Below are 27975 nucleotides of genomic sequence, written 5' to 3'. Positions count from 1 at the left end.
CCAACCGCCGAGCCTTGTTTTTTCTATTTTTGCAACGTAAGGTCAGATTCTATCCTAGTTGTCCCCCATTATAAAGGTGGCTTTTAGTGGTCATTTTAATGATACATAAGTGAGTATATATTCAGAACTTTTTATTCAAAGTAATCCTTAATTTATAGGTTCAGTGCTAGAAAAGCATGTTCATATGAGAAACTTGCTTTTCGTGGTAGAAAAATTGCTTTGAGAAATTATTCATTGAAACTTGCCCATATGGGATCCATTATAAAGGCTGGGAGGTAGATTCATATGCCAAATTTCATCAACTGATGTTTGGTCTGTAATAACTGTCCAGCCCGACAACAAACATAGTACTAGCTTCTTTCAAACTTAGGAGGCAGTGCACAAATCAGTCCCTGAAGCATGATCTTTGCGTAACCTGACAGCATTTGCCTTCTTCCAATCTTCTGCAGCCTTCTTGACAAATACATCCAATTTGGACAATAAGAAGTACTTCTCTGAGTTGAGAGCAATAACATCTTCGCAGATAAACAAGACATCAATCTTAGAAAAGATTATATCATATCCAGATGCATGAGCCTTCATCTTTGCATATTCACCACATAAGAAAATCTGAAAGAGAAACACTTTAGATTAGGGTTCCTACCGGTGCGGCTACGCAGGTTATAGGGACAAGGTGGGGGAGGACGAGGGCTGGAGCGCGCGCGCCGGCGAGTGGGCGCCGTCGCGGCTAGGGTTTAGGTGCGGCGGCGGTTGGCTGGTGGCGGCTAGGGTTCCGGCTCCTCAGGGAGCCGGGCAACAGAAGATGATAATATCTTTATTGCTTCATTCTCAAAGAGTCTTACAGCCTATATTTATAACCTAAATAACTTGCATAAGAATTAATCCTAAGATAACTTGTGGGCCAAGCCCCTAACTAATGCCCGGTGGGCCTTCTCCGGTTATAAGCTAAACCGGTCATAACATCTCTCCCCGCCTGCGCAAACAGCTCGTCCTCGAGCTGGAAGTCTGGATAGTGTTGGCGGAAGTCATCACGCTGCTCCCAAGTAGCCTCCTCCTCCGGAAGACCTGCCCACTGGACCAAGATGAACCACACCCTGCGACGAAGCTGCGCCTGCAACACCTTCTACGGCTCCGGAAGAAGACGGCCGTTGGCGGTCGGAGGAAGCGCCGGAGGACCGGCCGGTGGCTCGCCGCGGAAAGGCTTAAGCAGCCCCACATGGAAGACGTCGTGGATGCGAGCGCCGGCTGGAAGCTGAAGACGATAGCCCACCTGCCCGATGCGCTCCAGGATGACGAAGGGCCCCGCGTAGCGAGGCCCGAGCTTGCGCTTCGCGCGCGGGGTCGAGTGACTGCGTGGAGCGATGAAGAAGATGCAACCACACCCAATCGCCCACCGCGTACTCCGCCTCGCGATGGTGGTTGTCGTAGTAGTTGTTGGCCAGCTACTGAGCCTGAAGGAGACGCTGACGAACCTCCGCAAGCATCTCGTCACGGGTGCGGATAAGATCGGCCGCAACCTCCGTCCGAGCCGTCGCCGGGTCCACCGGCATGAGAGGCGGGGGTGGCCGACCATAGACCACCTGAAACGGCGTAGCACGCAGGGCGGAGTGGAATGAGGTGCTGTAGCAGTACTCCGCCCAAGAGAGCCAATCCACCCAAGCTCGAGGTCGATCACCTGTAACACAACGCAAGTACATGGCAATGACCTTGTTAACCACCTCGGACTGGTCGTCCGTCTGAGGGTGGAACGACGTACTCAAGCGGAGCTTGACGCCCGCCATCCTGAAGAGGTCGCGCCAGACATGGCCCGTGAACACCGGGTCCCGATCACTGACGATCGAAGCTGGAAACCCGTGTAGATGGACAATGCCGTCGAAGAAGGCCCGGGCCACAGACGCCGCCGTGTATGGATGGCCTAGCGCGATGAAGTGGGCGTACTTGGAAAAGCGGTCGACCACCGTGAGAATGACCGACTTGCCACCCACCTTGGGAAGGCCCTCGATGAAGTCCATGGAGATATCGACCCAGACCTGAGACGGCACCTCCAAGGGCTGAAGCAACCCGGCCGGCCGCAGGGTCTCCGTCTTGTTGCGCTGGCAGATCTGACAAGACCGAACCCAGTCACGGACCAGGGCTCGATCGCCAGGGATGTAGAAGTCGGCGCGGAGACGATGGAGGGTTTTCTGCACACCCTCATGACCAGCTGAGTGGGCAAGCAGCAACACCTGGTGACGGAGATCATCATGTGCTGGAACAAAGATCCGGCGCCCATGGAGGAGAAGGCCATAGGAGAAGCGCCACGGCTCCTCGAGGTCCCCAGCCGCTGGCTGCTGTTGAAGAAGGACGGCGTCGGCGGCGGTCGCGATCGCCTGGCGAATGTTGGTGAAGAGGCCGAAAGTCGGCCCGGAGCGGATGCACAGGGCCGCCCCCTCGGAATCGCCGGCAGAGGGCACGAGGTCGGAGTCGCGATGGGGCAGCGCATCGGCCACGGTGTTCAGGCGACCCGGCCGATACTCGACGGAGAAGTCGAAGCCGAAGAGCTTGCTGATCCACTGGTGCTGAGGCACGGTCGACAACCGTTGGTCCAGCAAGAACTTGAGGCTGTAGTGGTCCGTGCGGATGTGGAACGACAGTCCCCACAAGTAAGGCCGCCAATGGCGCACGGCCTGCACCAAGCCAATGAGCTCCCGCTCGTATGCTGCCAGCTTAAGATGGCGCGGAGCGAAGGGCCGGTTGAAGAAAGCGAGGGCCCCATCACCCTGATGAAACACGGCGCCGAAACCCGCACCCGAGGCGTCACAGTCCACCACGAATGGGCGGTCAAAGTCGGGCATCTGGAGAACGGGGCCCGTCGTGAGGGCCCCCTTGAGGGCCTCGAATGCCGTCGTCGCCTCGCCATCCCAAGCGAAGGCGTCGCGGCGTAGTAACCGCGTGAGGGGCGCCGCGATGAGCCCGAACTCCCGGATAAACTTCCGGTAGTAGCCCGCGAGGCCGAGGAAGCCGCGAAGAGCCCGCGGTGAGTGAGGCGTCGGCCATGCGGCGACGGCGGCCACCTTGTAGGCGTCCATAGCCACCCCGTCGGCCGAGATGACGTGGCCGAGGTAGGCGACGGAAGGCGTCCCGAACGAGCATTTCGAGCGCTTAAGATGGAGTTGGTGCACCCGAAGCTCGTTGAAGACAATGGCGACGTGCTGGAGGTGCTCGGCCCATGTGGCGCTGTAGATAAGAATGTCATCAAAGAAAACAAGCACAAACCACCGTAAGTAGGGCCGGAGGACGTCGTTCATCAGGGCCTGAAAGGTCGTCGGGGCGTTGGCGAGGCTGAAGGGCATCACCAAGAACTCGAAGTGGCCATGGTGAGTGCGAAACGCCGTCTTGGCGATGTCGTCCGGATGCATGCGCACCTGATGGTATCCTGACTTGAGGTCGAGTTTGGTGAAGAAGCGCGCCCCATGGAGCTCGTCGACCACCGGTATAGGGAACTTGTCCTTGAGTGTCAGCGTGTTCAGGGCGCGGTGTTACGGCATATCTCTCTCAAGGTAGTTTTGGTGATTGATGACAACATGTTTGCGGACTAATCTTGTGCTTTGAATAATTCACAGATTCTCCTCTGGCACGAGACACTTTCTTCCCCTCGGAGTGTATTTCAAGACGGTGTAGCTCTTTCGTTTCTTTCTCGGTGGACTAGTTGCGTAGAGGGCATCGTACTATCAAGAGGGGGTCCGCTGGGGTATTGCATGGGTGGAATCATCACGTACACATCAGCTTCTCACCCTCCGAACATCTCCTTTCCATTGAAGAGATCTCTCCTCTCTTCCTTGCCCTGTCTGGGTCCAAGCGGTAGTACCGCGCAACCCAGCGGTAGTACCGCTGAGGAGCCAAGCGGTAGTACCGCCCGTGGCTCCACAGCAGTAGTACCGCTGGGGGCCTGGCACCTCCGCCTTGTCCTCAGCATCTTTGAGAGATTCTCTCTCTCTCGCGCGCGCCCCAGCGGTAATATCGCACTGCCTGCGGTAGTACGGCCGAAGGGTCACAAGCGGCAGTACCGCTCCACAGCGGTAGTACCGCCCGTGACCCCACTGTCGTAGTACCGCTGGGCAGTCTGGCTCCTACCGCCTCGATTCGAGAGGTATTTTTCTTGTGTCGGGTTTTGCGGCACTAGTTACGGTTGTAGAGGCGGTAGTACCGTTCCAGGAGCGGTAGTACCGCCCCTACCACCGCGGTAGTACCGCATTTGGGTCCTTTCCCTACTAGTCTCCTCAGCGCGGCAGTACTGCTGGCTGGCGCGGCAGTAGCGCTGTCCTGGCGGTAGTACCGCCCCCTCTCAGCGGTAGTACCGCCCTGTGCGGGGCTGGTTGGTGGGGGGAAACGGGATTGTTGCCCCCACTATAAAAGGGAGTCCCCTTCTTCTCTCTCACTCACCTCTTCCTCCCCCAAGCTCCATTTATTGCTCAAGCTCCATTAAATGCTCCAAGCTCCATTTTTGCCCGATCTATCTCTCTAGCCAATCAAACTTGTTGATTTGCTCGGGAGTGGTTGAGAAGGCCCCGATCTACACTTCCACCAAGAAATTTTCGATTCCCCCACTCATCCCTAGCGGATCTTGTTACTCTTGGGTGTTTGAGCACCCTAGACGGTTGAGGTCACCATGAAGCCATAGTCCATTGTGGTGAAGCTTCGTGGTCTTGTTGGGAGCCTCCGATTAAGTTGTGGAGATTGCCCCAACCTTGTTTGTAAAGGTTCGATCGCCGCCTTCAAGGGCACCAATTGTGGAATCACGGCATCTCGCATTGTGTGAGGGCGTGAGGAGAATACGGTGGCCCTAGTGGCTTCTTGGGGAGAATTGTGCCTCCACACCGCTCCAACGGAGACGTACTTCCCCTTAAAAGGAAGGAACTTCGGTAACACATCCTCGTCTTCACCGGATCCACTCTTGGTTATCTCTTACCTTTACTTGTGCAAGCTCTTTAGTGTTTCTTCCCTTGCTTGCTTGTATGCTTGTTGTTATTGCATCATATAGGTTGCTCACCTAGTTGCACATCTAGACAACCTACTTTGATGCAAAGTTTAATTTGGTAAAGAAAAGTAAAAATTGGTAGTTGCCTATTCACCCCCCCTCTAGTCAACCATATCGATCCTTTCAATTGGTATCAGAGCCTCGTCTCTTTATTAAGGACTTTACCGTCCAAAGAGTATGGTTGATACCGTAGACGGTGTGGAGGAACACTCCGGTGTGAATCCGATCTCGTCTACGGGTGATGGGGGAACCTCAGTCTCTCGTGAGGAGTTCAATGTGGCCTTGGAGACATTGAAAACCTCCATGACGACCGAAGTTGAAAGCATGTTTACTAAATTTCTTGAGGGGCTTAAACTATCCACCGCACCGTTGAAAGTGGGTAACCCCGCCAACAAGGTGACGGATGCTATCCCCGACAAGGGGGAAGCTAGTAGTGAAAAGGCTCCTTCTTCTAGTGGTAAGAATGGCACCGGCATCTTTGCCCATGTGGAACCACCACTTGTTTATGGTGGACCGGTTTCTTCTACTCATTTGAATCATGCCAGTCCTCCCCCTAAGATTTTGAAAAATGAGGATTTTGATTCTTGGGTTTACCGCTTTAAACGTCATTTAAATCATGTGAACACTAACCTTTGGAGAATCATTGAAGAAGGTTTCTATCCACATGATTCAAGCAACTTCACTCCTCGGGAAGCCGCGGACAATCAATTCAATGAGAATGCTCTCTTCATCATTCAAGATGCAATTCCACCCGAAGACCTACCTCATCTTCATCCCTTCGCCTTGGCCAAAGATGCATGGCATTGTGTTGTCTCTCTCTACCGGGGAAGCGCAAGCATTCAACGCTCCAATTATGAAGTGGTACAAGATGAGGCCGATGAGTTTGCAATGAAAGAAGATGAAGAACCTCGTGAGCTTTATCGGAGAGTAACCAAACTCGCGGTCTCACTACGAGATCACGGGAGCAAGGACACGGATGACAATTGGATCAAGCGCAAATTCCTCAAGGCAATGATGCCCTATCACAAGGCCATGTCCTCCGTCATTCGTCAAAGACCGGACTTCCACACTTTGACCTCAAGCGAAGTGTTGGATGAGTTTGTGGCCATGAACATTTTGGACAAGACCGCCGACAATGCGGTGCTCCGTTCTCAACGGGCAAAGAAGCCTAACCTTGCATTGAAGGCCAAGCTCACCGTGGAAGAAGAGAAGAAGAGGAAGAACAGGAGAGCAACCCCGAAGATACGAAGTATGCATATCATGAACACATGGCACTTGCTTCAAGGCAATTTTGGAGCAAGAAAAACTCGAGGCCAAACTTTAGCAAAAATAACTCGAGTGGCACAAGGGGCAAGCAACGTGTAAGGACTTGCTACAATTGCGGCAACGTGAGTCATTTCGTTGCAGAATGTCCGTATGAGAAGAGGGAAGACAATGGTGGCAAGCTCATCCGAAAGGACAAGGCCAAGTCGTTCCCCAACAAGAACAACTTCACCAAGAAGACTCCTCCCAAGGCTTTGGTTGTGCAAGAAGAGTACAATGAGGATGATGACGATGATGAAGATGATGAGTCGGTTGCCATGGCCTCCGTTGCCATTGCAACAACGTCACGGGTGTCTCTCTTCGACTCACCCAATGAGAGCATCACCGCCAAGTGCCTCATGGCTAAAGCCACCAACAAGGTAACCTCCAACATCCAAACTACCATCATTAATCATCCTTCCCCGACAGATAGCATTAATGAACTTGAGGGAGCTAATGTGGAGGCTAACGAGTTTGAGGCCTTTATGGGCAAACTCAAGGGAAAATCCAAGAAGCACTTTGTTGCTCTCTTGGAACAACTTGGTGAAGCCAATGACATGATCGAGGCTCACGAAGACACCATCTCTAAGATGGAAGGGCATAGTCGTGACTATGCCGATGAGATTTCGGATCTTTCCAATGCTCTTGAGGAAGAGCGTGGTCTTCGTTTGGCTCTTGAGGAGTCACACAACATTGATCATGCTAAGTTAAAGAAAGATTATGATCATGTCCTCATTGTTTCTCGTGTGCTAAATTCCGAGAAGGCTAAACTCGGGGTTGATCTTGCTAGACTCAAAGAGGAGTTTGATATACTTGACAAGGCCCACAAGGCCTTGAAGGATATTGACGCTAGTCTCAAGGAGTCTCATGATCAACTCCAAGTGAAGCTAACTAAGGAGAAAGCAACTTTTCCTCATATGGTTTTAATTGATAATGCAAATGCTACTAACCCATGTTGTGAGCATATACATCTTGTTGAGGAAAATGCTAAGTTGAAGGAGCAACTTGAGAGAGGTCTTGCGACTTGCATACAAGGCAAGAAGAACCTCAACGATCTCTTGATCAACCAAAAGGGAAGTGTGGTCAAGGAAGGGGTTGGGTACGTGCCCGACTCCAAGAACAAGAAGAAGAATGACAAGACCAAACGACCTCCTCCCCTCATGCAAACCTTTGTGAGGGAGGGAGAGAGTGCCCCCGAGGAGAAGAAGAAGAACAATTTCAAGAAGGGCAATGTCACCCCTCTCAACAAAGCCGGCGATTTTAACCCTTCTTATGTGTTATGCCGTGCTAGTGATGGGCATGTTTATGCCAAATTTGTTGGTTCTCTTCATGAGTACATTGAATGGTCTATTTGGGTTCCTAAGACCCTTGTTACTAACATCAAAGGACCCATTACAAAATGGGTACCTAAAACCAAGCATTGATCTCCTGTAGGTGTTTGCTTCCGGTGGTGGATCATGGTTGCTCGATAGCGGAGCTACAAATCATATGACCGGAAGCAAGGACTTGATGGTGGACGTGCACAAAGTTCCATCTATGCCCACCAATGTCGAGTGGGGTGACACCTCATCTTCTAAGGTATTGGAACTTGGCAAGGTGGTCATCTCTCATGATCTCACGATCGAGAAGGTCATGCTTGTTGAGTCCCTTGCATACAATTTACTTTCCGTTCGTCAAGTTGCAATCATGGGCTTTGCCACGTTCTTTGATATCGATACCGTGGCCCTCTTGTGGAGCAAGACTCTTAAAGTAGCTTTTGTTGGGCATGTCGAGAACGGTCTATATGTGATTAACTTTTCGGAGCGACCCACTAAGACCGCGACATGCCTAATGGCTAAAGTTGATGTGGGATGGCTTTGGCATCGCCGTTTAGCCCATGTCAATATGAGATCTTTGCAAAGTCTCCTCAAGGGGGACCATGTCCGTGGACTAACGAATGTTAGTTTTGCTAAAGATCGTGCTTGCAGTGCCTGTATCGAAGGAAAGCTACATGAGAAGGCTCACCCTCCCACGACTATCATTTATTCAAAGAGGCCCTTGGAGCTCCTTCACATGGATCTCTTTGGGCCCCCATCCTTCGATAGTCTTGGAGGTAGGAAGTATTGCTTGGTGATTGTGGATGACTACTCAAGGTACACGTGGGTGTACTTCTTCAAAAGGAAGAGCGAGACCCAACAAACCGTCATTGACTTTGCAAATGAAGCACAACGTCAACACAATGCAAAGATCTTGACAATAAGAAGTGACAACGGCACCGAGTTCAAGAACTACACCTTGGATGAATTTCTTAGTGATGAGGGAATCAAGCATCAATATTCCGCACCATACACCCCTCAACAAAATGGTGTTGCGGAGAGGAAGAATCGGACGTTGATGGATGCGGCAAGGACCATGATGGCGGAGTTCAAGTCTCCATACAACTTTTGGGCCGAAGCCATCAACACCGCGAGTCATGCATCCAATCGGCTCTACCTCCGCAAGGGATTGAACAAGACTCCATACGAGATACTCACCGGTAACAAGCCCAACCTCAAGTACTTCCGGGTATTCGGGTGTAAGTGTTTCATTCTCAAGAAAGGTGTTCGGTTGTCTAAATTTGAGGCTAGAGCTTATGAGGGCATATTTGTTGGCTATGCTACAAACTCTCATGCTTACCGTGTCCTCAATAAATCCACGGGACTTATTGAGGAGACGTGTAACATGGAGTTTGATGAGAATAACGGCTCCCAAGTGGAGCAAAGTGGCACTTGTGATGTAGGTGATGAAATTCCTCCCCAAGCCATAAGAAGAATGGGTGTTAGCTTTATCCTACCCATTGAGGAACCCCTTGTGGCCGAAGGAGAAGGACAAAGCTCCACTCAAGTGGAGCCATCACCAACCCAAGGCCCACACGCTTCCGAAGAACAACATGAAGGCCCTCATCCTCAAGAACATGACCAAGGGCAAGATCACGCTCAAGACGGTGTTGACACATCAAGTGATGCCCAAGGTCAAGTTCTCTCCTCCGAGCAAGTTCAAGAACAAGAACAAGTCCAAGACGACGCTCAAGATGATCAAGTGACCACTCCTCGTCTCACCCCCGAGGAGGAATTAGAGCGTCGTGCCGCCAAGGTTTCTTCCAAGCTCTCCACCAAGGATCATCTCATGACGAATGTGCTTGGAAGCTTAAGAAAGGGGGTAAGCACTCGTAGACAATTAGCAAATTATTGTGAGCATCACGCGTTTGTCTCTTGTGTGGAACCCCACAAGGTCTATGAAGCGCTAGAAGATCCGGATTGGCTCAATGCCATGCATGAAGAACTCAACAACTTCGAGCGCAACAAAGTGTGGAGATTGGTGCCAAGACCGACTGGGAATCACAATGTCATAGGAACCAAGTGGATATTTAAGAACAAGCAAGATGCCCATGGGATTATCATTCGCAACAAGGCTCGTTTGGTAGCACAAGGCTACTCCCAAGTTGAGGGTATCGACTACGGTGAAACCTTTGCTCCCGTTGCTCGTCTTGAATCCATTCGCATGTTGATTGCATATGCTTCTCATCATAACTTTAAGTTACAACAGATGGATGTGAAGAGTGCTTTTCTTAATGGTCCTATTAATGAATTGGTTTACGTCAAGCAACCCCCCGGGTTCGAGGATCCCTACTTTCCCGATCATGTGTATCAACTCGATAAGGCACTCTATGGCCTTAAACAAGCCCCACGTGCGTGGTATGACCACCTTATCGAGTTGCTACAAGACCGTGGTTTTGAAGTTGGGCTAATCGACCCCACTCTTTTTACTAAGAAGGTCAAAGGGGAGTTGTTTGTGTGCCAATTATATGTTGATGATATTATCTTTGGTTCCCCTAACAAAGCTTTCAATGAGAAATTTGCCGCTCTCATGACCTCAAAGTTCGAGATGTCCTCCATGGGGAGTTGAAGTTCTTTCTAGGGTTCGAAGTGAAGCAAAGAAGAGAAGGAACCTTCATCAATCAATCCAAATACACTCAAGACATGCTCAAGAGATTCAAGCTAAGTGATGTCAAGCCGGCCTCCACTCCAATGCCCACCAAGTGCCAACTTGACTTAGATCCCAATGATAAAGTGGTGGATCAAAAGGTATATCGCTCCATGATTGGATCCTTGCTTTACCTTTGTGCATCTAGACCGGACATCATGTTGAGTGTGGGAATTTGTGCACGGTTTCAAGCCGCACCTAAGGAAAGTCACTATATGGCGGTCAAACGAATCTTTCGATATTTGGCTCATACCCCAAACTTTGGCTTATGGTATCCAAGAGGATCAAACTTCAAGCTTGTAGGGTACTCGGATTCCGATTGGGCAGGAGACAAAGTGGATAGGAAGTCCACTTCCGGAGGGTGCCAATTCCTTGGTTGCTCTTTGGTAAGTTGGTCTTCCAAAAAGCAAAGTTGTGTGTCTCTCTCGTCCACTGAGGCGGAGTATGTTGCCGCCGGTAGTTGTTGTGCACAACTCCTATGGATGAGGCAAACTTTAAAGGATTACGGTGTCACTTGTGACAAAGTGCCTCTTTGGTGTGACAATGAAAGTGCCATCAAGATCTCCCTCAACCCGGTGCAACACTTCAAGACGAAGCATATTGAGATTCTGTATCACTTCATCCGGGATCACATTAGGCGAGGAGAGATCGAGCTCAACTATGTCAACACTCATGACAACCTTGCACATATTTTCACGAAGCCCTTGGATGAAGCAAGATTTCGTGAGTTAAGGCATGAGCTAAATATCATTGATTTGAGCAATGTGGCTTGAACCCTTGCACACCCCACCACGCTCATTTTGTTGTCTAGTTTAGGTGTAGGCATGGACATAGGGGGAGTGTTGTTCTCTCAATGAACTCTCCCTCCCCCCATTATGCATAAATTGATCAAGTCTTTCTTTTTAGCCATTGTTGATGGTACTTGTGCTTCAAAGACGAGTTTTGTTCATGCGCCCAAGGTTAAAATCTTCGCGGCGCCATACCTTTTGACTCAAACATAGGTGGCCTCGGCCACCGCCCTCTTTTAAAGAGGTGTGTCTGGGTCGTTTGCTGGTGTGCTCTTTCTCTTGCCGTTTTTGTCTTTCCGTCGAGCAAAAGCCTTGTTTGTTTAGTTGTCGTGGCGTGCTGGGCGGTACTACCGCTGTTGGTGCGCGGTACTACCGCTCGTTAGCGGTACTACCGCCCCCCAGCACGGTACTACCGCTGAGGGACGGGACCAGGGGGTTAAGTCGGGGCAGGGGGAGGTTTCTTCTCCCCCATACCCATTCACTTCGCCCCCTCTTTTCTCTTCCTCTCTCCAGCCTCCACTCGCCGCGGGAGGGCTCCGGCGGATCTCCATCTCCGGGGCGTCCCTCTCCATTTCCTTTGGTGGAGTCGATCCCCACCTCATTCTCTTGCCATGGATGCCAGTATTGCCCTCGTTCCTTCTTTCGTTTTGTCTCGTTTTCAGATCTTGTTTCTTAGGGGCAATGGTGGTTGCATCTCTAGATTTTTGGCTAAATCTAGGCTTGAGTTGGTTGGAGAAGGCAACTAGACTATCTCGATTAGAGTTTGGTAGGATTATTTTTGAATTTGGTAGGCCGGTAGTGCCGGATCTGACCACGGTAGTAGGAAACCGCTGTTTCACCGCCTCGTGCTGTAGGAAACTGTTGTTTCTCCACCTCGAGCAGTACTACCGCTCTCTTTGGAGCGGTACTACCGCTTGACCTAGAGCGGTACTACCGCTCCCTTTGGGGCGGTACTACCGCTTGGGGCGGTACTACCGCGGGCATGTCACGGTACTACCGCTGCATGCCAAATTCCATCATTTTCCTGCCTTACCTTGATCATTTTTGTTGAGTTCGTTGGCTTATGCTCGTTCTTTCTGGTTGTTTTGCGTGTTCTTGTGTTTGGCTCCAAGTGATGACCATTCCGAGCAGCAAGGTCGCCGTATCAACCCCGGGCGTGCTACATCAAAATGCTACCGCACCTCAGAGCCAGCCGGTGGTTCCTCGAGCACCCAACCGCCTCCAGCAAGTGCATCTGCAAGTGTTCCTCCACCTCCTCAGCAATCGAAGCGATCCGCCAACAAGCCAAAGGGGAAGACTGTGACTGAGATGACCAACAATGAGTTTTGGGAGAAGCGTCGCCACAACCCCTATGCGGTGGACCAAGAACCCACTTTGGTCAACCGCCCGTTTTGGAACCGTTTTCAGTTTGCCATCTACTTTAATGTGATCAAGGCCAAGAAGAATCTTTTTGTTGATGTTCGCTCCATTGACACTGATGCTATGGAGAAGGACCCGGAGTACTTTGGCGAAGCCCTTCAGATGTGCACTCAGCTGAACATTCTCAGGATCATGCAATTCAACAAGGATTTCGATGCAGATTTAGTGGCTCAATTCTATGCCACCGTCCATCTTGGGATGGATGTCGAGAGGACTCTGACATGGATGACCAATGGCAAGCTACTTTCGGTCAAGTGGAAGGCTTTCATGGAGTTACTTGATGTGGTGGATCACGGGCTTGAGACTCCTGTCGGTTTCCGCCCTCACCGCAACGCTACGTCCACCCACAAGCAAGCCCTTTGGCCCTACTGCACTGTGAAAGTTCACCCAGTAACTGAGAAGAAGACCTATGAGCTGTCCCCGTATCTGGACATTCTTCATCGCATCTTCCGTGAGACTCTCTTCCCTCGGATCAGGAATCTGGATATGGTCCACTCTTACCTCGTGAACATGCTCCTTTTCTGTCAGCATGAGAAGGAAGCAAGCACTGGAGAGAGCCTGGATATTTCTCATGTCATGTGGTCTGAACTTCTCTCTGCCGTGTCTGAGCGCAAGTGCCCTATATATGGTCCATTCATCATGAGGCTCATTGAGAGGGCCTGGGCACAGACTTATCCCAGAGTGTTGCTAGAAACTAGAGACTTGGTTTCTCATGAGATCAAGCGTCTGAGGAAGAAGGACAATTGGACAGCGCCTCACACAGGGGGTCCATCTGCTACTGCTGCCACAGGGGGTCCGTCTGCTGCTGCTGCTACCATGGGGACCGAGGGTGGGGCTGCTACTGATGATCATGAGGAGGACTTTGGCCCCTCTAGTACAGAACCGTCGTGGGCACAGAAGCTTAAGCGCAAGATGAAGAAGCTTTTCTGCATGGAGTCTCATGGTCAGTACATGACTCATGTGGGGGAGAAGCATGCCAGGACGCGCCACAAGGAGCTCATGCGTCAGATGGGAGCAACAATTGCCAGTGGGTCTGAGGGTCAGATCACTGAAGAGGAGGACTGGATTCATCAGAATTGCCATTGGACCGACTCTGATGCCGAGCAGTTTTCGACCCACGATGAAGATGCAGAGATGTGATGTTCGAGATCGTCTTCTTCCCATCACCTGGAGTCATAGCGTCACTCTTTGCCCTTTTTGGTGTCTCGCTGCCAAAGGGGGAGAGAGTGTAGGGATTTGTCTTATTGCCGTGCTTTGAGTCGTTGAGTCGTCTTGTGGTTTCTTGTTGTGTGTTCTCTCGGTGTCTTTATTTGGTTTGGTTTGGTGTGGGACCTAAGTTCTAGACATATGGTGTGAGACATATGCTCCCTATCGCTACCTTATTACTTATGTCTTTTCAGAGTACTGTAGTTTATTATGAGATGCATGCTTGTCCTGTTTATTCTCTTCTCTCATATATCTTGTGCTTAGTATTGTTGGACTATAAAATATAGGGGGAGTGTTGATCCGAATGTGTGTGTCGTGCCATATCTTGGTGCACACATTCTGGGGGAGCCCGTCTATATTTTGTAGTTCTTAGTTTTCTTCGTTTTATTTCTTTTCCTTGCGCAAATCCCTAGTTGTCATCAATCCACCAAAAAGGGGGAGATTGTTACGGCATATCTCTCTCAAGGTAGTTTTGGTGATTGATGACAACATGTTTGCGGACTAATCTTGTGCTTTGAATAATTCACAGATTCTCCCCTGGCACGAGACGCTTTCTTCCCCTCGGAGTGTATTTCAAGACGGTGTAGCTCTTTCGCTTCTTTCTCGGTGGACTAGTTGCGTAGAGGGCACCGTACTATCAAGAGGGGGTCCGCTGGGGTATTGCATGGGTGGAATCATCATGTACACATCAGCTTCTCACCCTCCGAGCATCTCCTTTCCATTGAAGAGATCTCTCCTCTCTTCCTTGTCCTGTTTGGGTCCAAGCAGTAGTACCGCGCAACCCAGCGGTAGTACCGCTGAGGAGCCAAGCGGCAGTACCGCTCCACAGCGGTAGTACCGCCTGTGGCTCCACAGCAGTAGTACCGCTGGGGGCTTGGCACCTCCGCCTTGTCCTCAGCATCTTTGAGAGATTCTCTCTCTCTCTCTCTCTCTCTCTCTCTCTCTCTCTCTCTCTCGCCCCAGCGGTAGTACCGCACTGCCTGCGGTAGTACGGCCGAAGGGTCACAAGCGGCAGTACCGCTCCACAGCGGTAGTACCGCCCGTGACCCCACTGTCGTAGTACCGCTGGGCAGTTTGGCTCCTACCGTCTCGATTCGAGAGGTCTTTTTCTCGTGTCGGGTTTTGCGGCACTAGTTACGGTTGTAGAGGCGGTAGTACCGTTCCAGGAGCGGTAGTACCGCCCCTACCACTGCGGTAGTACCGCATTTGGGTCCTTTCCCTACTAGTCTCCTCAGCGCGGTAGTACCGCTGGCTGGCGCAGCAGTGCCGCTGTCCTGGCGGTAGTACCGCCCCCTCTCAGCGGTAGTATCGCCCTGTGTGGGGCTGGTTGGTGGGGGGCAACGGGATTGTTGCCCCCACTATAAAAGGGAGTCCCCTTCTTATCTCTCACTCACCTCTTCCTCCCCCAAGCTCCATTTATTGCTCAAGCTCCATTAAATGCTCCAAGCTCCATTTTCGCCCGATCTATCTCTCTAGCCAATCAAACTTGTTGATTTGCTCGGGAGTGGTTGAGAAGGCCCCGATCTACACTTCCACCAAGAAATTTTCGATTCCCCCACTCATCCCTAGCGGATCTTGTTACTCTTGGGTGTTTGAGCACCCTAGATGGTTGAGGTCACCACGGAGCCATAGTCCATTGTGGTGAAGCTTCGTGGTCTTGTTGGGAGCCTCCGATTAAGTTGTGGAGATTGCCCCAATCTTGTTTGTAAAGGTTCTGTCGCCGCCTTCAAGGGCACCAATAGTGGAATCACGGCATCTCGCATTGTGTGAGGGCGTGAGGAGAATACGGTGGCCCTAGTGGCTTCTTGGGGAGCATTGTGCCTCCACACCGCTCCAACGGAGACGTACTTCCCCTCAAAAGGAAGGAACTTCGGTAACACATCCTCATCTTCACCGGATCCACTCTTGGTTATCTCTTACCTTTACTTGTGCAAGCTCTTTAGTGTTTCTTCCCTTGCTTGCTTGTATGCTTGTTGTTATTGCATCATATAGGTTGCTCACCTAGTTGCACATCTAGACAACCTACTTTGATGCAAAGTTTAATTTGGTAAAGAAAAGTAAAAATTGGTAGTTGCCTATTCACCCCCCCTCTAGTCAACCATATCGATCCTTTCACGCGGTAGTCGATGCAGAAGCGCCACGTGCCGTTCGCCTTGCGGGCTAGGAGCACCGGCGCGGTGAAGGGTGATGTGGATATCCGGATAATGCCAGCGGCCAACATGAGTGCACACTGGCGCTCCGACTCATCCTTCTGCAGCTGAGGGTAGCGGTAAGGCCGAACCGCCACCGGGGTGGAGCCCGGCCTTCTGCAGCTTGGGCCCGACTCTCAAAGGCGCGGGCGTAGTACATGGCCTGCTGGAGATCCTGAGGTCCACGGAGCTCCACGTCGACGTGGATGTGGTCCGGAAGGCCACCAACGAAGAGGTCGGCCCCCTGCTGGGCCGTAATGCCCGTCGCGTGGCAGGCCAGGGCCTGAAAACGGTCGGTGAAGTCCTGCACCGTGGAGGTGAAGGGGAGGCGACCGAGCGCCGCCAGGCGGCTCCCGTGAACCGGAGGCCCGAAGCGAAGGAGACAGAGCTCGCGGAAACGCTCCCACGTAGGCATGGCGCCCTCGTCCTGCTCGAGGGCATAGTACCAGGTCTGGGCCGCGCCACGGAGGTGGTAAGACGCGAGCCACGTCCACTCTGATGCGAGGGTGCGCTGCCCGCGAAAGAACTGCTCACACTGGTTGAGCCAGTTAAGGGGATCTTCTGTGCCGTCATAGGTGGCGAAGTCGAGTTTGGCGAACCGCGGCGGTGTCGGCTGCGGCCCGCCGTGCCGAGCAGGCTCGGAACAGTGAAGCGGGGGGTGCCTGGTCGGAGTAGTCCGAGTACTGGCTGGCGGGACCGGATGGCCCGCTGAACTACGGGAACGAAGTCGGCTCAACCGGGGCCGTGGTGTAGACTGGCGGAGGCGAAGACCCCGTCACCCACGCTGGCAGGGGGACGGGGACGGGGGAAACCGGACCTGATGGATCGGTAACCCGGTAGTCGAGGCCGCGCCCGAGCTGGTCCCGGAGGATGATGGCACGGAGAACGACGGTGGAAGCAGGCCCTGGGACGCCGTCGACGGCGGCTGCTGGACCGGCCATGCGGTGGACGGCGACTGCTGCAACGGCCATGTGGTAGACGGCGGCTGCTGCAACCAGGAGGCGGCCGAGGCTGCCGGCGGCACAGGCCAGAGGGGCGCCGCGACCGGCGCTAGCCCGGATGCCAAGCCCGCCTGGGTCGGCCAGAACGGGGACCCGCCGAGCGCGGGCGCGCCCTGATACGGCGCAAAGGGGCCCGCCCCGCCCCCGTACTGCGGCTGCTGCTGTAGGAGAAGGCCAGGGGCGGCGATCGGGGCCGACGGCGGGTGAGCGTAGGCCCCGGCCCCATATTGCTGTTGGAGCTGAAGACCGTGGACGGCGGTGACGAGGTGATGTAGCGTGGCAGCGAGTTGCTCCGGAGACAAGGCGGCCACCGGCGATGGTGCAGATGCGCCCGGGGACGGCGGTGCAGGCGGCGCCGAGGAAGAGACGGGACACGCCAGCGAGGTCCCGGCGGATGTGGTCGGCGCGGTGATGATCGGCGCCGTCGTCATGGGCGCGGTGGTACCGACGGGCAGCGGCGGCGGTGATGGCGGCAGCGACATGATCGCAACGTGGTCTCTGATTACCAAATTGGTAGGACTAGGGTTCCTACCGGTGCGGCTACGCAGGTTATAGGGACAAGGTGGGGGAGGACGAGGGCTGGAGCGCGTGCGCCGGCGAGTGGGCGCCGTCGCGGCTAGGGTTTAGGTGCAGCGGCGGTTGGCTGGTGGCGGCTAGGGTTCCGGCTCCTCAGGGAGCCGGGCAACAGAAGATGATAATATCTTTATTGCTTCATTTTCAAAGAGTCTTACAGCCTATATTTATAATCTAAATAATTTGCATAAGAATTAATCCTAAGATAACTCGTGGGCCAAGCCCCAAACTAATGCCCGGTGGGCCTTCTCCGGTTATAAGCTAAACCGGTCATAACAAGATCATTGCTAAAAAGACAATTTCCAGCATGCACATACTCGAAAGACATCTAAAAATACACACCTTATCAGGGCGGTAAACTCTATATGATGCTCCAGGGTAACAAATCATCTTCAGAGCTGTTGCAAATTGGATTAGAATCCAATTCTCAGTGTCAATGCCAGATTTCATCATAAAATCCTTAAGAAGAAGGCGCAAGAACTTCAAATGTTCCTTTTCACGCAATTCGATTTGATGCAAGCGATGAGCTTCCTTAATAATAGAATCGTTAACCTGGATAAAGAGGAGCATTTGCTTTAATAAGTGAAAGAAACACAAAAGGTTAAAAATTTCTAGAAGTTGGTACATCGCTGAATAAAACAAACTGTGGTTCTCAAATTTCAACTTAGAGTATGGTATGTCTATAAAAAATTTCAATCATTGACAATAAAGTGTTATAAGCACACAATAAGTCAGGAAAGACTGGCATCGCATAATCAGAGTAGGTTTATTGATGCTTACGAAAGAAAATAAAGTACCACTAACATTGACAAGGGAGAATATCATTGTGAGAAATAAGGAAGGACAAGTGGTAAGCTCACCGTCTCAAGCTTGCAAGTAATGTCATGTTGATGTAAGTACAATGTTAAATCTTCAGTAGGATCTGATAGTCTTTTAGGCGATAAAGTACGCATGGGCTTCTTCTGACTACAAATTATCATCTCACAATCCGGAACATCAACATGCAGACAGGTTATTCCCTGAAAAGTCAAATCGTGATCAATATTGTTCACCCAGAGAAGCAACAAGAAAGATAATAAAGTTATACTGACCAGGTTCATTTCAATTATTGCTTTATATTGCGCACTCCCTACAACTAATTTCTTCCCATAACCACACAACTCAGTGAGCCTCTTGGCCAGGTGATCGTCAATAGCATTGTTAGCTATGTCAATTGGGGAGGGCACCGTCTCATTTCGTATGAATTCTTTTAGACTCTGAGAAATAAACACAGAAGAGCATCAAAAAGCTTGTCAAATACAGTATAACGCAAGTGTCTAAATCATGAAATGAGGCAGGATCATTGATTAAAAAATGGGAGCGTTACTAACCAGCGGTGGTAAGCATTCCCAGAAATCCTGTAGAAAAAGCAGAGAGTAATCAATTAAAAATCTTGTCAGATACAATGCAAGTGTCTAAATCATGAAAGGAAGCATGGTAATGTAGTAGCAGTGTGTCAATCATAAAGTATAGTGTTGCTTAAGCCTTTGTATGTATAATTCTCTCGGTAATGCTCTCAAATGTTCATGCACAGAGCTAGATGTTAGTGTTCTGTCATTCTTGGTAGGAGTACCATGTCAGAGCTCATTCATTCCTAGCTAGGAAGATGTAATCACTTAGTAGAAATTTATGCATAGTAGTACACGCTCAGGTTTCAACCGACGGCGACGCTAATTGATCTTTTAAGGATCTATTAGCAAATGTCTGGCCACTGAAGGCGGTGCACCATGGCACCAAAACAGAGCATCTGAACATGGTAATGAGGAAAGACTACAACTAGGAAAAAGTTAGAGACGTTCTATAATCCACCCACTCACTCGTAGCAACATAAATTGGCAATGGAGACTGATAGTGAATTTTGCAAAGCACTGCTCTGTTCAAGTTGGCAGCAAGAAGCGTAAGGAAATAGTACTATGACAAAAACAGTAAGAAAGAAAATGGGAGCGTTACTAACAAGCCGTGGCATGCATGCCCATAGGTCCTGTAGAAAAAGCAGAGAGAAATCGATCAGATGATGTTGAATTTTTCACTGATGGCAAACTAAGGAGCATCAGCAACGGGAAAACAAGTACCTTGGCTGGATTGTGGAGGCAGGCCCCGTCATCAAAGGAGAAAACTGTGATGCCAGAGGGTGCTTCGTATAGCAGCGTAGCCATGTCTCCTGCCGAGGATCCAAGAGCAAAACTTACTCGCAGAACCTCCAGATTTCTCCAGAGAGAGAGAGAGAGAGAGAGAGAGAGAGAGAAGGGGGGGGGGGGAGAGGGGTGGGGGTGGGGGTTGGAGGGCTCACCTGCTCTGCGGGGCGTGGCCGAGGCCAAACGCCGGCGCCCGCGCCGCCGGGAGAGAGATGTGTATCGATCGAAGTGTCTGTCCGGCTGTGGGAGTGTGGGTAACTCTATGGACAAACAGGAAACCTCTATGAAAGCCCACGTCGTATTTGGGCTTGTGTTCTCTTTGCACGCGACTAGCCGGCTAAAGTAGAACCTCGTCCCCACGGCCTGCTCGGAGTCGGACTGAGCCCCCGTCTAGTCATGCCAATAATATTGGCATGATCAATTGGCAAGCTATATGATTGTTTGGATTGTAGCCATGGTACGTAGTAATTACCAAAATTTCCGCAATATCAGAGCCTTCCATGTTGTTTCAAACCAAAAGACTTACCAAAAGTTCTCGTATTTCATATTAAAATTTTCATTTTATGCAGAGATAAATCAGCACTAAAAAAAGAGATTGCCAAGCGGTGCTTGTTCATCAGCACCAAAAAAGAAGGGATCAATCAGCTTCAATGGTACTAACAAAAGGGCCCGTGCGTTGCAACGGGAAAAAAATCATAATCTTCAAATGACATGATCATATTTTGCTGCGTCACCGAGATACACTATCACTCTCAATTTCGTGAAATCATGATCATTTTTTAAACTCATGAACATTTTTCAAATTCATGAAACTTTTAGAAATTTTCGAACATTTTCTGAAATCAATAATATTTTTTGAATTCATGAACATCTATCCAATTTACAAACATTTTTTAAAAAATTGGGAACATTTTTTAACAATTTTCTTCAATATGCGAACATTTCTAAATTGAACGAACATTGTTTTGAAAACTGATGGAATAATTTTTAAAATTCACGAATATTTTTTGATTTAATGAACATTTATTTATTTAACAAATATTTTAAAAAATGCATGATCATTTTTTGAATCAGCGAACATTTTATGAATGAATAAACTACTTTGTAAGTCACGAATTTTTTTTAAATTTTAGGATATTTTTTCATTCGTGGTGTTTTTTGAATTGGCTAAATTTTGTTCAATTTCATGAACTTTTTTAATACATGAACTTTCTTGAGCTCCCAAACATTTGTTTTCAAAATTTTGAACATCTTTTGAATAAGTAAACATTTTTTATAAAATTCCGAACATTTTTTATTCACAATCATTTTATGATTTTTAAACATTTTATGATTTTTAAACATTTTATTTCAAATTATCATTTTTTTAATTTTTGGAACTTTTTTGAAGGATCAAATTATTTGTAAAGTAGAAAAAACCGAACGGGAAAGAAGAATAAAAAGTAAATAACGAAATTTTAAAACACGGGCTGCCCGAACATGGGCCGGCCACAGTATAGAAGGTCCCTACTGCATGGGCCGGCCCAAACATTTCTTTATCACTTTATAGGTGGCATTGGTGAGTAATATTTTACAATTTTTAGGATAATTTTCATGACGTACCGCAAGAATCAATAGCCTTTTATTATTAGGTATAGATTAGCTACTTCACATACGTGTGAACAAATTGCATAGAAAAGTAGGAACAAATTAATAGGGAAACATTCGCTTCTAGCCGCCGTGCGATCCGCGTGGATATGACGTTCGCGCCGTATCGCCACATGCGCATGTGGCCCATAGGCCGCCCCACCCTCCGTCCTTATCCTCTCGCAAGTATCTCTTTCTTCTCTAACGATTCTCACATTCAACATCTCACTCATATGTAACAGACCAAAGTCAACAACAACAAGAACATTCTGACTTGTGTAGTACTTGCAGATTGTGGCCTTGGCACTCCAGCAGTGATATGAGTATCATCTATTGCCCCTATGCAATCCTGAAATGTCATTACAAGATAATGTTATGACTATAGCAGAACAATACAAGCATGTCAAGCCATGAACTACATACTGCCAGTGATCACCTTGAAATATGGATACCATCTTGGACTAGTGTGAATCTTGCTAGGAGTCCGGGCGGTTGATGATCATCTCGCCTCTAAGTTCTCCAACAACATACAACACTTGACACTGGACTGAAGTACCTGGAAATGGTCTCCATTGATCTCCTGAATGTATTATGGATAACCCTGAACCTCTGGTTATTGACCGACAACATGGAGGAACATGGCAACTTGCTTTTCCACACTAGTGTGGATGCTATCTTGTAGCTGCCCTTGCTTCTAAAGGTTTGCACAAGCCTGGCGAAAGGTGCTCTTTTCGTTCGAAGCATCCACGAAGCCTTTGTGTCATTGCAGTTGTAGATGTAGTTTAAATTCACTATTCTTTCATGATCTCGGGTTAACATTGAAGCATAACAAATGACAGGCTTGTCACCATGACAAACACAACATGAGCCATGCCTGAATCACAACTATTAGTGATGTTGCCTGAACTAGCAACTTCACGCGTTCATTCACAACCTAGGTGACATCAATAACCTCGGTGACATCGATGGTGCGGTGAATAATGGGGAACCGATTCTATAAGTTACCTAACAACCTAATAACCGACCAAACATAGGGGGAAGGGCTTCCATGTTGCTTACCGGCTTTGGAGACGACGACGACGAAGAAGGGGGGTCATGGCTGAGTTGAGGAGGACCAGACGGTGGAAGAGGAAGGGGAGAAGCAGCTCCTGCTGCTGGAGAGTGTTGTCGCCGCCTTTGCTTGCACAAATCTAAGTCGGCGCCGATGCTAATAACAGAGGAAGTGTTTGCCCTAGAGCTAGTGGTGACCGAGTAAATGGGACGAAGAGGCTAGATTTTCCGCCATCCAGCCTCGGCCGATTTTCATCTCCCGCCATCTTTACTCAATTTCCCTTTGCACCGTCGCGAGCGCACTGCCTTCCTTTTGCACCGCACTCAGCCTGACTCACTCGAAACTGTTCGATTAAGGTTCATGTCAATGCGAGCCAAGCCACCTTGTTTGCAACCAAACATGTTTTCTTTTTGCCCACCCCGGTATGATTGGAGGTAATGCAGGCACTAGCGGAGCTTCAGCAAGGCTGAATGGGCCGTGGCCCACCTAGCCCATGAAGTTTAGAACGGTATACATCTACTCTTGGGCCTTTAGCCGAGTTGTGGCTTTGAGGCTTCCTATTCTCGTACACTCTTTCTGCCTTCTAGTATAAAGCTCTATAAAGCTATGTATTTTGCGTACTCTCGAAAAAGAAAAACACTTCCCCTGTGAAGAAATATAAGAGTGTGTTTGCATTACTAAAGTAGTGATCTAAACGCACTTATATTTCTGCTCTTATATTTCTTAAGATAGGGAGTACTAATTTGTGCCAATTCCTAATATCTCCATTCCAAATTATGGGATTCAAGTGCGCGGGACAGACCAATCCTCCATTTTTCCCGTTTCCCCATTTTCTGTCATATGAATCGAAGGAGCACCAAGAGGCCATTCGGTTGCTCAAAAAGAGTCAATTCACAACGAACTAGGAAACAGAATCATGAAGCAAAGCATCACACCTCAGCGGCGCATAAGTGCTTAAGTCGCCAAATGCATTTATTATTAGGGTATCACAAGGGAAGCAATAACACTTTCAAGTCTCAGGCTTTCGCATTAGCACTCTGGAAGCTACAGCCTTTGCCAAAGAAAATTAGCGCACACCCTCAATGGTGCCAGAGCTGAAGTAAACCGCAGATCTTTCAATGGGAGAATGTCAAGGGTGAGTGTGGTCAGAGGAAAATGCCATCTCTTTCGCCGATCCAGCCGTGCCGCTCTTCTTGCTATGTTGAGACCACGACGGTGCCCTCAGGAAGAGCAGGGATGTGCACAACGGGAGTATGCGATTTTAATGGCATGTCGGAGCCGGTAACCTTTTTCTCCGTCGACCTGCTCAGCACCTTCCTCACCTCATCCGCAAGCTCAATGATCGTGTCGTCTTCATGGCCTGAAGACATCCACATAGCACCATTTGTAAGGGATTGATGATATGACTCAAGTGCAGTTTTGTTCTGCTAATATGCAAGGAGGACAGACAGCCAGAACAAGCTACTACTGACAACTAGACTGTCGTGTTTGGAATGTCAACAGAATAGACAGATGAGAAACAAGTGCATCCTACATGCTTGATCAAATAACATGAGTGCAAATAGACGGGTGACAACATGAGAAACAATTCCTTACTTATATTGGACAGTGCCTTCTCCATTGAGAATAGGTAGTCCCTATTATATCCATTAGGGCCACTGGCTGTAGCAATTTGCCTGTTTTGTAAACAAGACAATTGGAAAGGAATTCAGAAATGCTCTTAGTGAAGCAGAGTATTCATAAAAGAGGATCGAAGGGTTCAACAGCGCACCTTGCCATATCCTCCAAAGCAGCAGGGCCAAGATAATATTTGTTGCCAACTGGATCAGGAGTGGATACGAAACTGTACATTGACCAAGTAAGTTTGGCAGTGAGTCAACATGGAATGTGAACAGAAGTAACTAGTCAAGTTCGATCCTTACACTAATACATCCGTCACAGCTGGTTCCAGAGAATTTCCATCCTAAACAGTGAAGTTCAGCAAGAGCAAATGAGAGTACTGAAGAAAAGAGGAAGAGAAATATGTCAACATATTCGCCTTGCATTTATACCTTGTAGAAATCCACAGAGATCTTCTGGTCATACTCGCATTCTCTTCTCTCCAAGTACTGTGGAAATTCATACATTATCAATTTAATTCTAGCATGATAAATCCAATCTTTCTTTCAGGCGAATAAACAAGAAATAAAATCACTGCACCTGCATTGCTTCTCGTTCTTTTTCTAGACCACCTTTGACACAATAAGCAATTCCCCACTGTAAAAGACATGAGCTGTAAATGTAAATACCATAGCCCATAGAAATAAGGAAACCAAAAGATAGAGCAATGTCATGGCATTCAAGAAACCATATCAATATTGGATAATGAACAAAAGTAAATCTTTATGGCGATGGTGCAGTGGTAACAATATTATACATATCCCCATTTTTTTTTTGGAAAAGGATATCCCCATTTTGGTGAATAGAACTGCTAATACAGCGGATATATTGGAGTACTGGATAATAAATAAAGTACCATCTTTACGCCATGGGTGTAGTTGTAACAGCATTATGCACTTTGGCCTACTCATTTGGCGAATAGAACTTCTAATGCAGTGAATCTACTTTGGGTATGTCTACAAACACTTGCACATGAATCAGATTTAAACATTCAGCATTAAAGTGGATGGGTGAGGAACCAGCCAATATTAGGGTAAGTTTGCAAGGAAGATAAGACAAAACAAGACTCAGGGAATATCAAGTTTTCATGCCTGGACAGAAATGCAGCAAAAGCATTAAATGAAGAACAAATGAGCAAGAAGATGGGATGAATTTGGATCGAGCCCAAGGTTGCACTGCCAAAAACTGATGTCAAGGTTTTGCTTGCCCGTGATTTGGCCAAGGTTAGCAAGACAAATAAACTAGAGTGGGCAAAGAAGAATTGACAAAAACTGGCAACCATGCAAACAGAAGACATTCTGTCCTGAGTCCTGACCAAAGAATTCATAAGGTAGATTTTTTTTTTGTCAACATCACACACAAAGCCACGTTAGTAAGTGTGATAGATATTGTAATATGACGCTATAGCAATGGGCTTATGGCCATATAGCCCTGCGAAACAAGTATGAAGCCACACAAGCATGTTTGAAGAAGGTCCAACAAGTCTCAGAAATGTCACCCATTGTTGGCCAGGGCAACAGTCCTAGAGAATAGTATTATACGGTGACCACCCAGTAATGCAGCATCATGTGCTATAGGTATTTGATTCATGGCTGCAGTCAACTTACGCATATGGCTTCATCTTCGGATTCAAGGGTGCAGGTCCTGGCCGGATGCTGTGGTGTGCCTCTATGGTCAATGCAAGCTGTGGAGAAAGAAAAGAGTTGAGATGTGAAATCTTCAGACCAAGAAGTACAGCTACAGGTTCAGATTTGCTTCCAAACCAAGCATACCGAGATTAAACGTTCGCTTGTAGCCCTTGATGAATCCCAGGATCTTCTCGTCGAAGTCGAATCCGGGGTTCCAGATCAGGGACCCATACCCGAATACCCACAGCACCATCCTGCTGAAGACGACAACAAACTGAGCCGGGGATCACGCCAAATCAAAGATACTACTAGCACTAAATGTCCCCGTATCCTAATCGCACAAGAAGCCATTCCCCCGAGCTGGAACTGTCATGTCAACACCGCCCCCAAATCAAAATCGCCCAAAAAGAAAGCACGGGTGGGTGGATTCAGTTAGTACCTGGCCGGAGGAGGGGCGCCGGAGAGAATGCCGCGGGTGGGTCGGCGGCGCGGGAGGAGGAGCAAGATGGGGATTTGACGCTCCTCTTGCCTCGCCCGCGTCTCCTCTCCTCCGCCGGCGGTCTTCTCCCCGGGACGGACGGGATGGGGGTTTCGGGTCGGAGAGGGGGGAGAAGACGGTGGCGGTGGTGGGGGAGCACTTATACCGAGAGAGGAGGGGAGAGGATAGTCGTGGGCTGGTTTGGGGATTAGGGTCAGGGGCGGTGGGCGGCACGTGAGGCCGCGCGCGCGTGGCAGTCGCTCCCGCCGTGGCCGGCGGAGGGTCCGACGGGTTCTTGGTGCGGTGTACGTCGCGTCAGCGGGCGGGCACGGGGATATGGGCGCGATGCCGACGCGGCTGCTTGCGGGTGGCAAAGGGTTTTATTAGCGGGGACCGACGGATGGGATGGACCTGGACGGGTTAATGGGCCGCGGAGGGGTACACATGGCCAGGTTCAATGAACCGAAATCCACTTTTTGTCATCAAAACTGGTTTGGAGTCAAAGCAACATAAATCACCAAAGCTTCCGCAAATACCCCTAAAAAAACCCAAAGCTTCTGCAAATGCGTAAATCCGCCGGTTTAGACATGTTTAGGCCTTCAACGTGCGTCATCAAATCAAATTAGGACGGTCCAGATGTCTAAAATATCGTAGTTTGGCCTTAAATCGGGTGACGTTATGAGGAGTTCAAACGACCGCCACGTCGGACTCCGATGCCCGAACTGAACCATAAACCCTATTCACTTCGTTGTAGGACACACATAGTGATTTACTCTAGCTGACAGGCTGCCCGCCTATTCGCATTCATGTCGGCGTGGCAATTGAGAAGTCTGCGGCTTTACGATCGGTCCTCCTCCTCGCAAAGCCTATCCACACTCCTCTCTCTCTCCCTCACACACACACTTACATTGGATGCCTCACAAACCCTAGGCGGTGATAGGAGCAAGAAGACGGGCGTTGAGAACACCCGACATGGTGGTTGCTTGGCAGCAGCTGCTCAGACCAACTGTTCCCACAAAAACTCAATTGGCAGTGGCGCAAACAGGGTTGCAGCAAACTTTGAACTAAAAACTAAGCACTTATAAATATTAAAAAGAAGACATCTACATTTGTGATCCTAACTCGAATCCACTAGTCATATTTTGAAGCATGCTCAAATTTGCCCCTCTGCCATTAGTTGCACTTTTAGAAATGTCCTTTCATGTTGTTTTCATCGAGTCAAAGCTATTTGACTAGTATCTAGCCGTTTATTTGACATTTTTGCCCCTGTCTTCATGTGTCATTTACTGGTGGGATCCACTCTAAAAAAACAAAACAAAATACCATTTTTCTCACCCCCTCTCTCTCACATACTTACATGTGACGCCAAACTTTAATAAAAAGAGAAAAAAAGAAAAGGACTATTCAAATTAGATATTGGACCCACATGTCATTGGCTTATTAATATTTTTGAAATATTTTGTTTTATTTAAGCCCTAGTCAAAGTGACCAGTGGGGCCTGCCACCCTCTAGCTCTAGCGCTGCACGACGATTCCGCTTATGCGCCGCGTCTCCGCCTCCCTCATCACATGCAGTGGCCGCCGAGTAATTTTAATGAACTCGCCATGTTACCAACCCAAGTTTCATCAACCATTTCCGGCAGCAACGCATGTATCCTCTGGTTTCTACAAAATAACACACGGCCCAGTTCCATCGTTTTGACCTTGTTTCATTATAATGGGTTGATTTTGATGAAACGTGAGGTGTACTACAAATGTTTCAGACTACAAGGATGGACCGTGGGTTTGTTGTGGTTTTTATTTTCCGACGGTGCTACGGTGGGCTTACGCCGACTGAACCATTTTCATTATCATAAAAAGACT

General features: G+C 49.0%; 2 protein-coding genes across 3 annotated transcripts; both read right to left on the bottom strand.

Annotated features, from left to right (window-relative positions):
• Positions 1 to 78: 78 nt before the first annotated feature.
• On the bottom strand, positions 79 to 19902 carry LOC147963812 (uncharacterized). Its single transcript, XM_087528257.1, has 8 exons — positions 19827 to 19902; positions 19609 to 19697; positions 19491 to 19517; positions 18868 to 18894; positions 18589 to 18753; positions 18358 to 18516; positions 17840 to 18049; positions 79 to 609 (listed from the first exon to the last, which is right to left on the bottom strand). Exons 2-8 carry the CDS (start codon positions 19690 to 19692, stop codon positions 367 to 369), a joined length of 915 nt encoding a protein of 304 aa, XP_087384383.1. The 5' UTR covers positions 19693 to 19697; positions 19827 to 19902; the 3' UTR covers positions 79 to 366.
• A 3395-nt stretch (positions 19903 to 23297) lies between these two features.
• LOC125524110 (gamma-glutamylcyclotransferase 2-2-like) lies at positions 23298 to 26447 on the bottom strand. 2 transcript variants are annotated; one of them, XM_087531214.1, is made up of 9 exons: positions 26075 to 26447; positions 25780 to 25892; positions 25615 to 25691; positions 24548 to 24604; positions 24400 to 24456; positions 24271 to 24311; positions 24120 to 24191; positions 23945 to 24024; positions 23298 to 23708 (listed from the first exon to the last, which is right to left on the bottom strand). In XM_087531214.1, the coding sequence occupies exons 2-9, from the start codon at positions 25886 to 25888 to the stop codon at positions 23545 to 23547; spliced, it is 657 nt and encodes a 218-aa protein (XP_087387340.1). In that variant the 5' UTR covers positions 25889 to 25892; positions 26075 to 26447; the 3' UTR covers positions 23298 to 23544. The 2 variants fall into 2 exon arrangements, with proteins under 2 accessions (XP_087387340.1, XP_087387339.1); XM_087531213.1 differs by having other exon boundaries at positions 25780 to 25889; positions 26075 to 26422.
• Between the last annotated feature and the right edge of the window lie 1528 nt (positions 26448 to 27975).

This window comes from Triticum urartu, chromosome 6A (genome assembly GCF_056163025.1).
Source record: "Triticum urartu cultivar PI428250 chromosome 6A, HENAU_Tu73, whole genome shotgun sequence".
Classification (NCBI taxonomy): domain Eukaryota; kingdom Viridiplantae; phylum Streptophyta; class Magnoliopsida; order Poales; family Poaceae; genus Triticum; species Triticum urartu.
The sequence above is the reverse complement of the archived record's forward strand: the minus strand, read 5'-3'. Positions and strand labels throughout refer to the sequence as shown.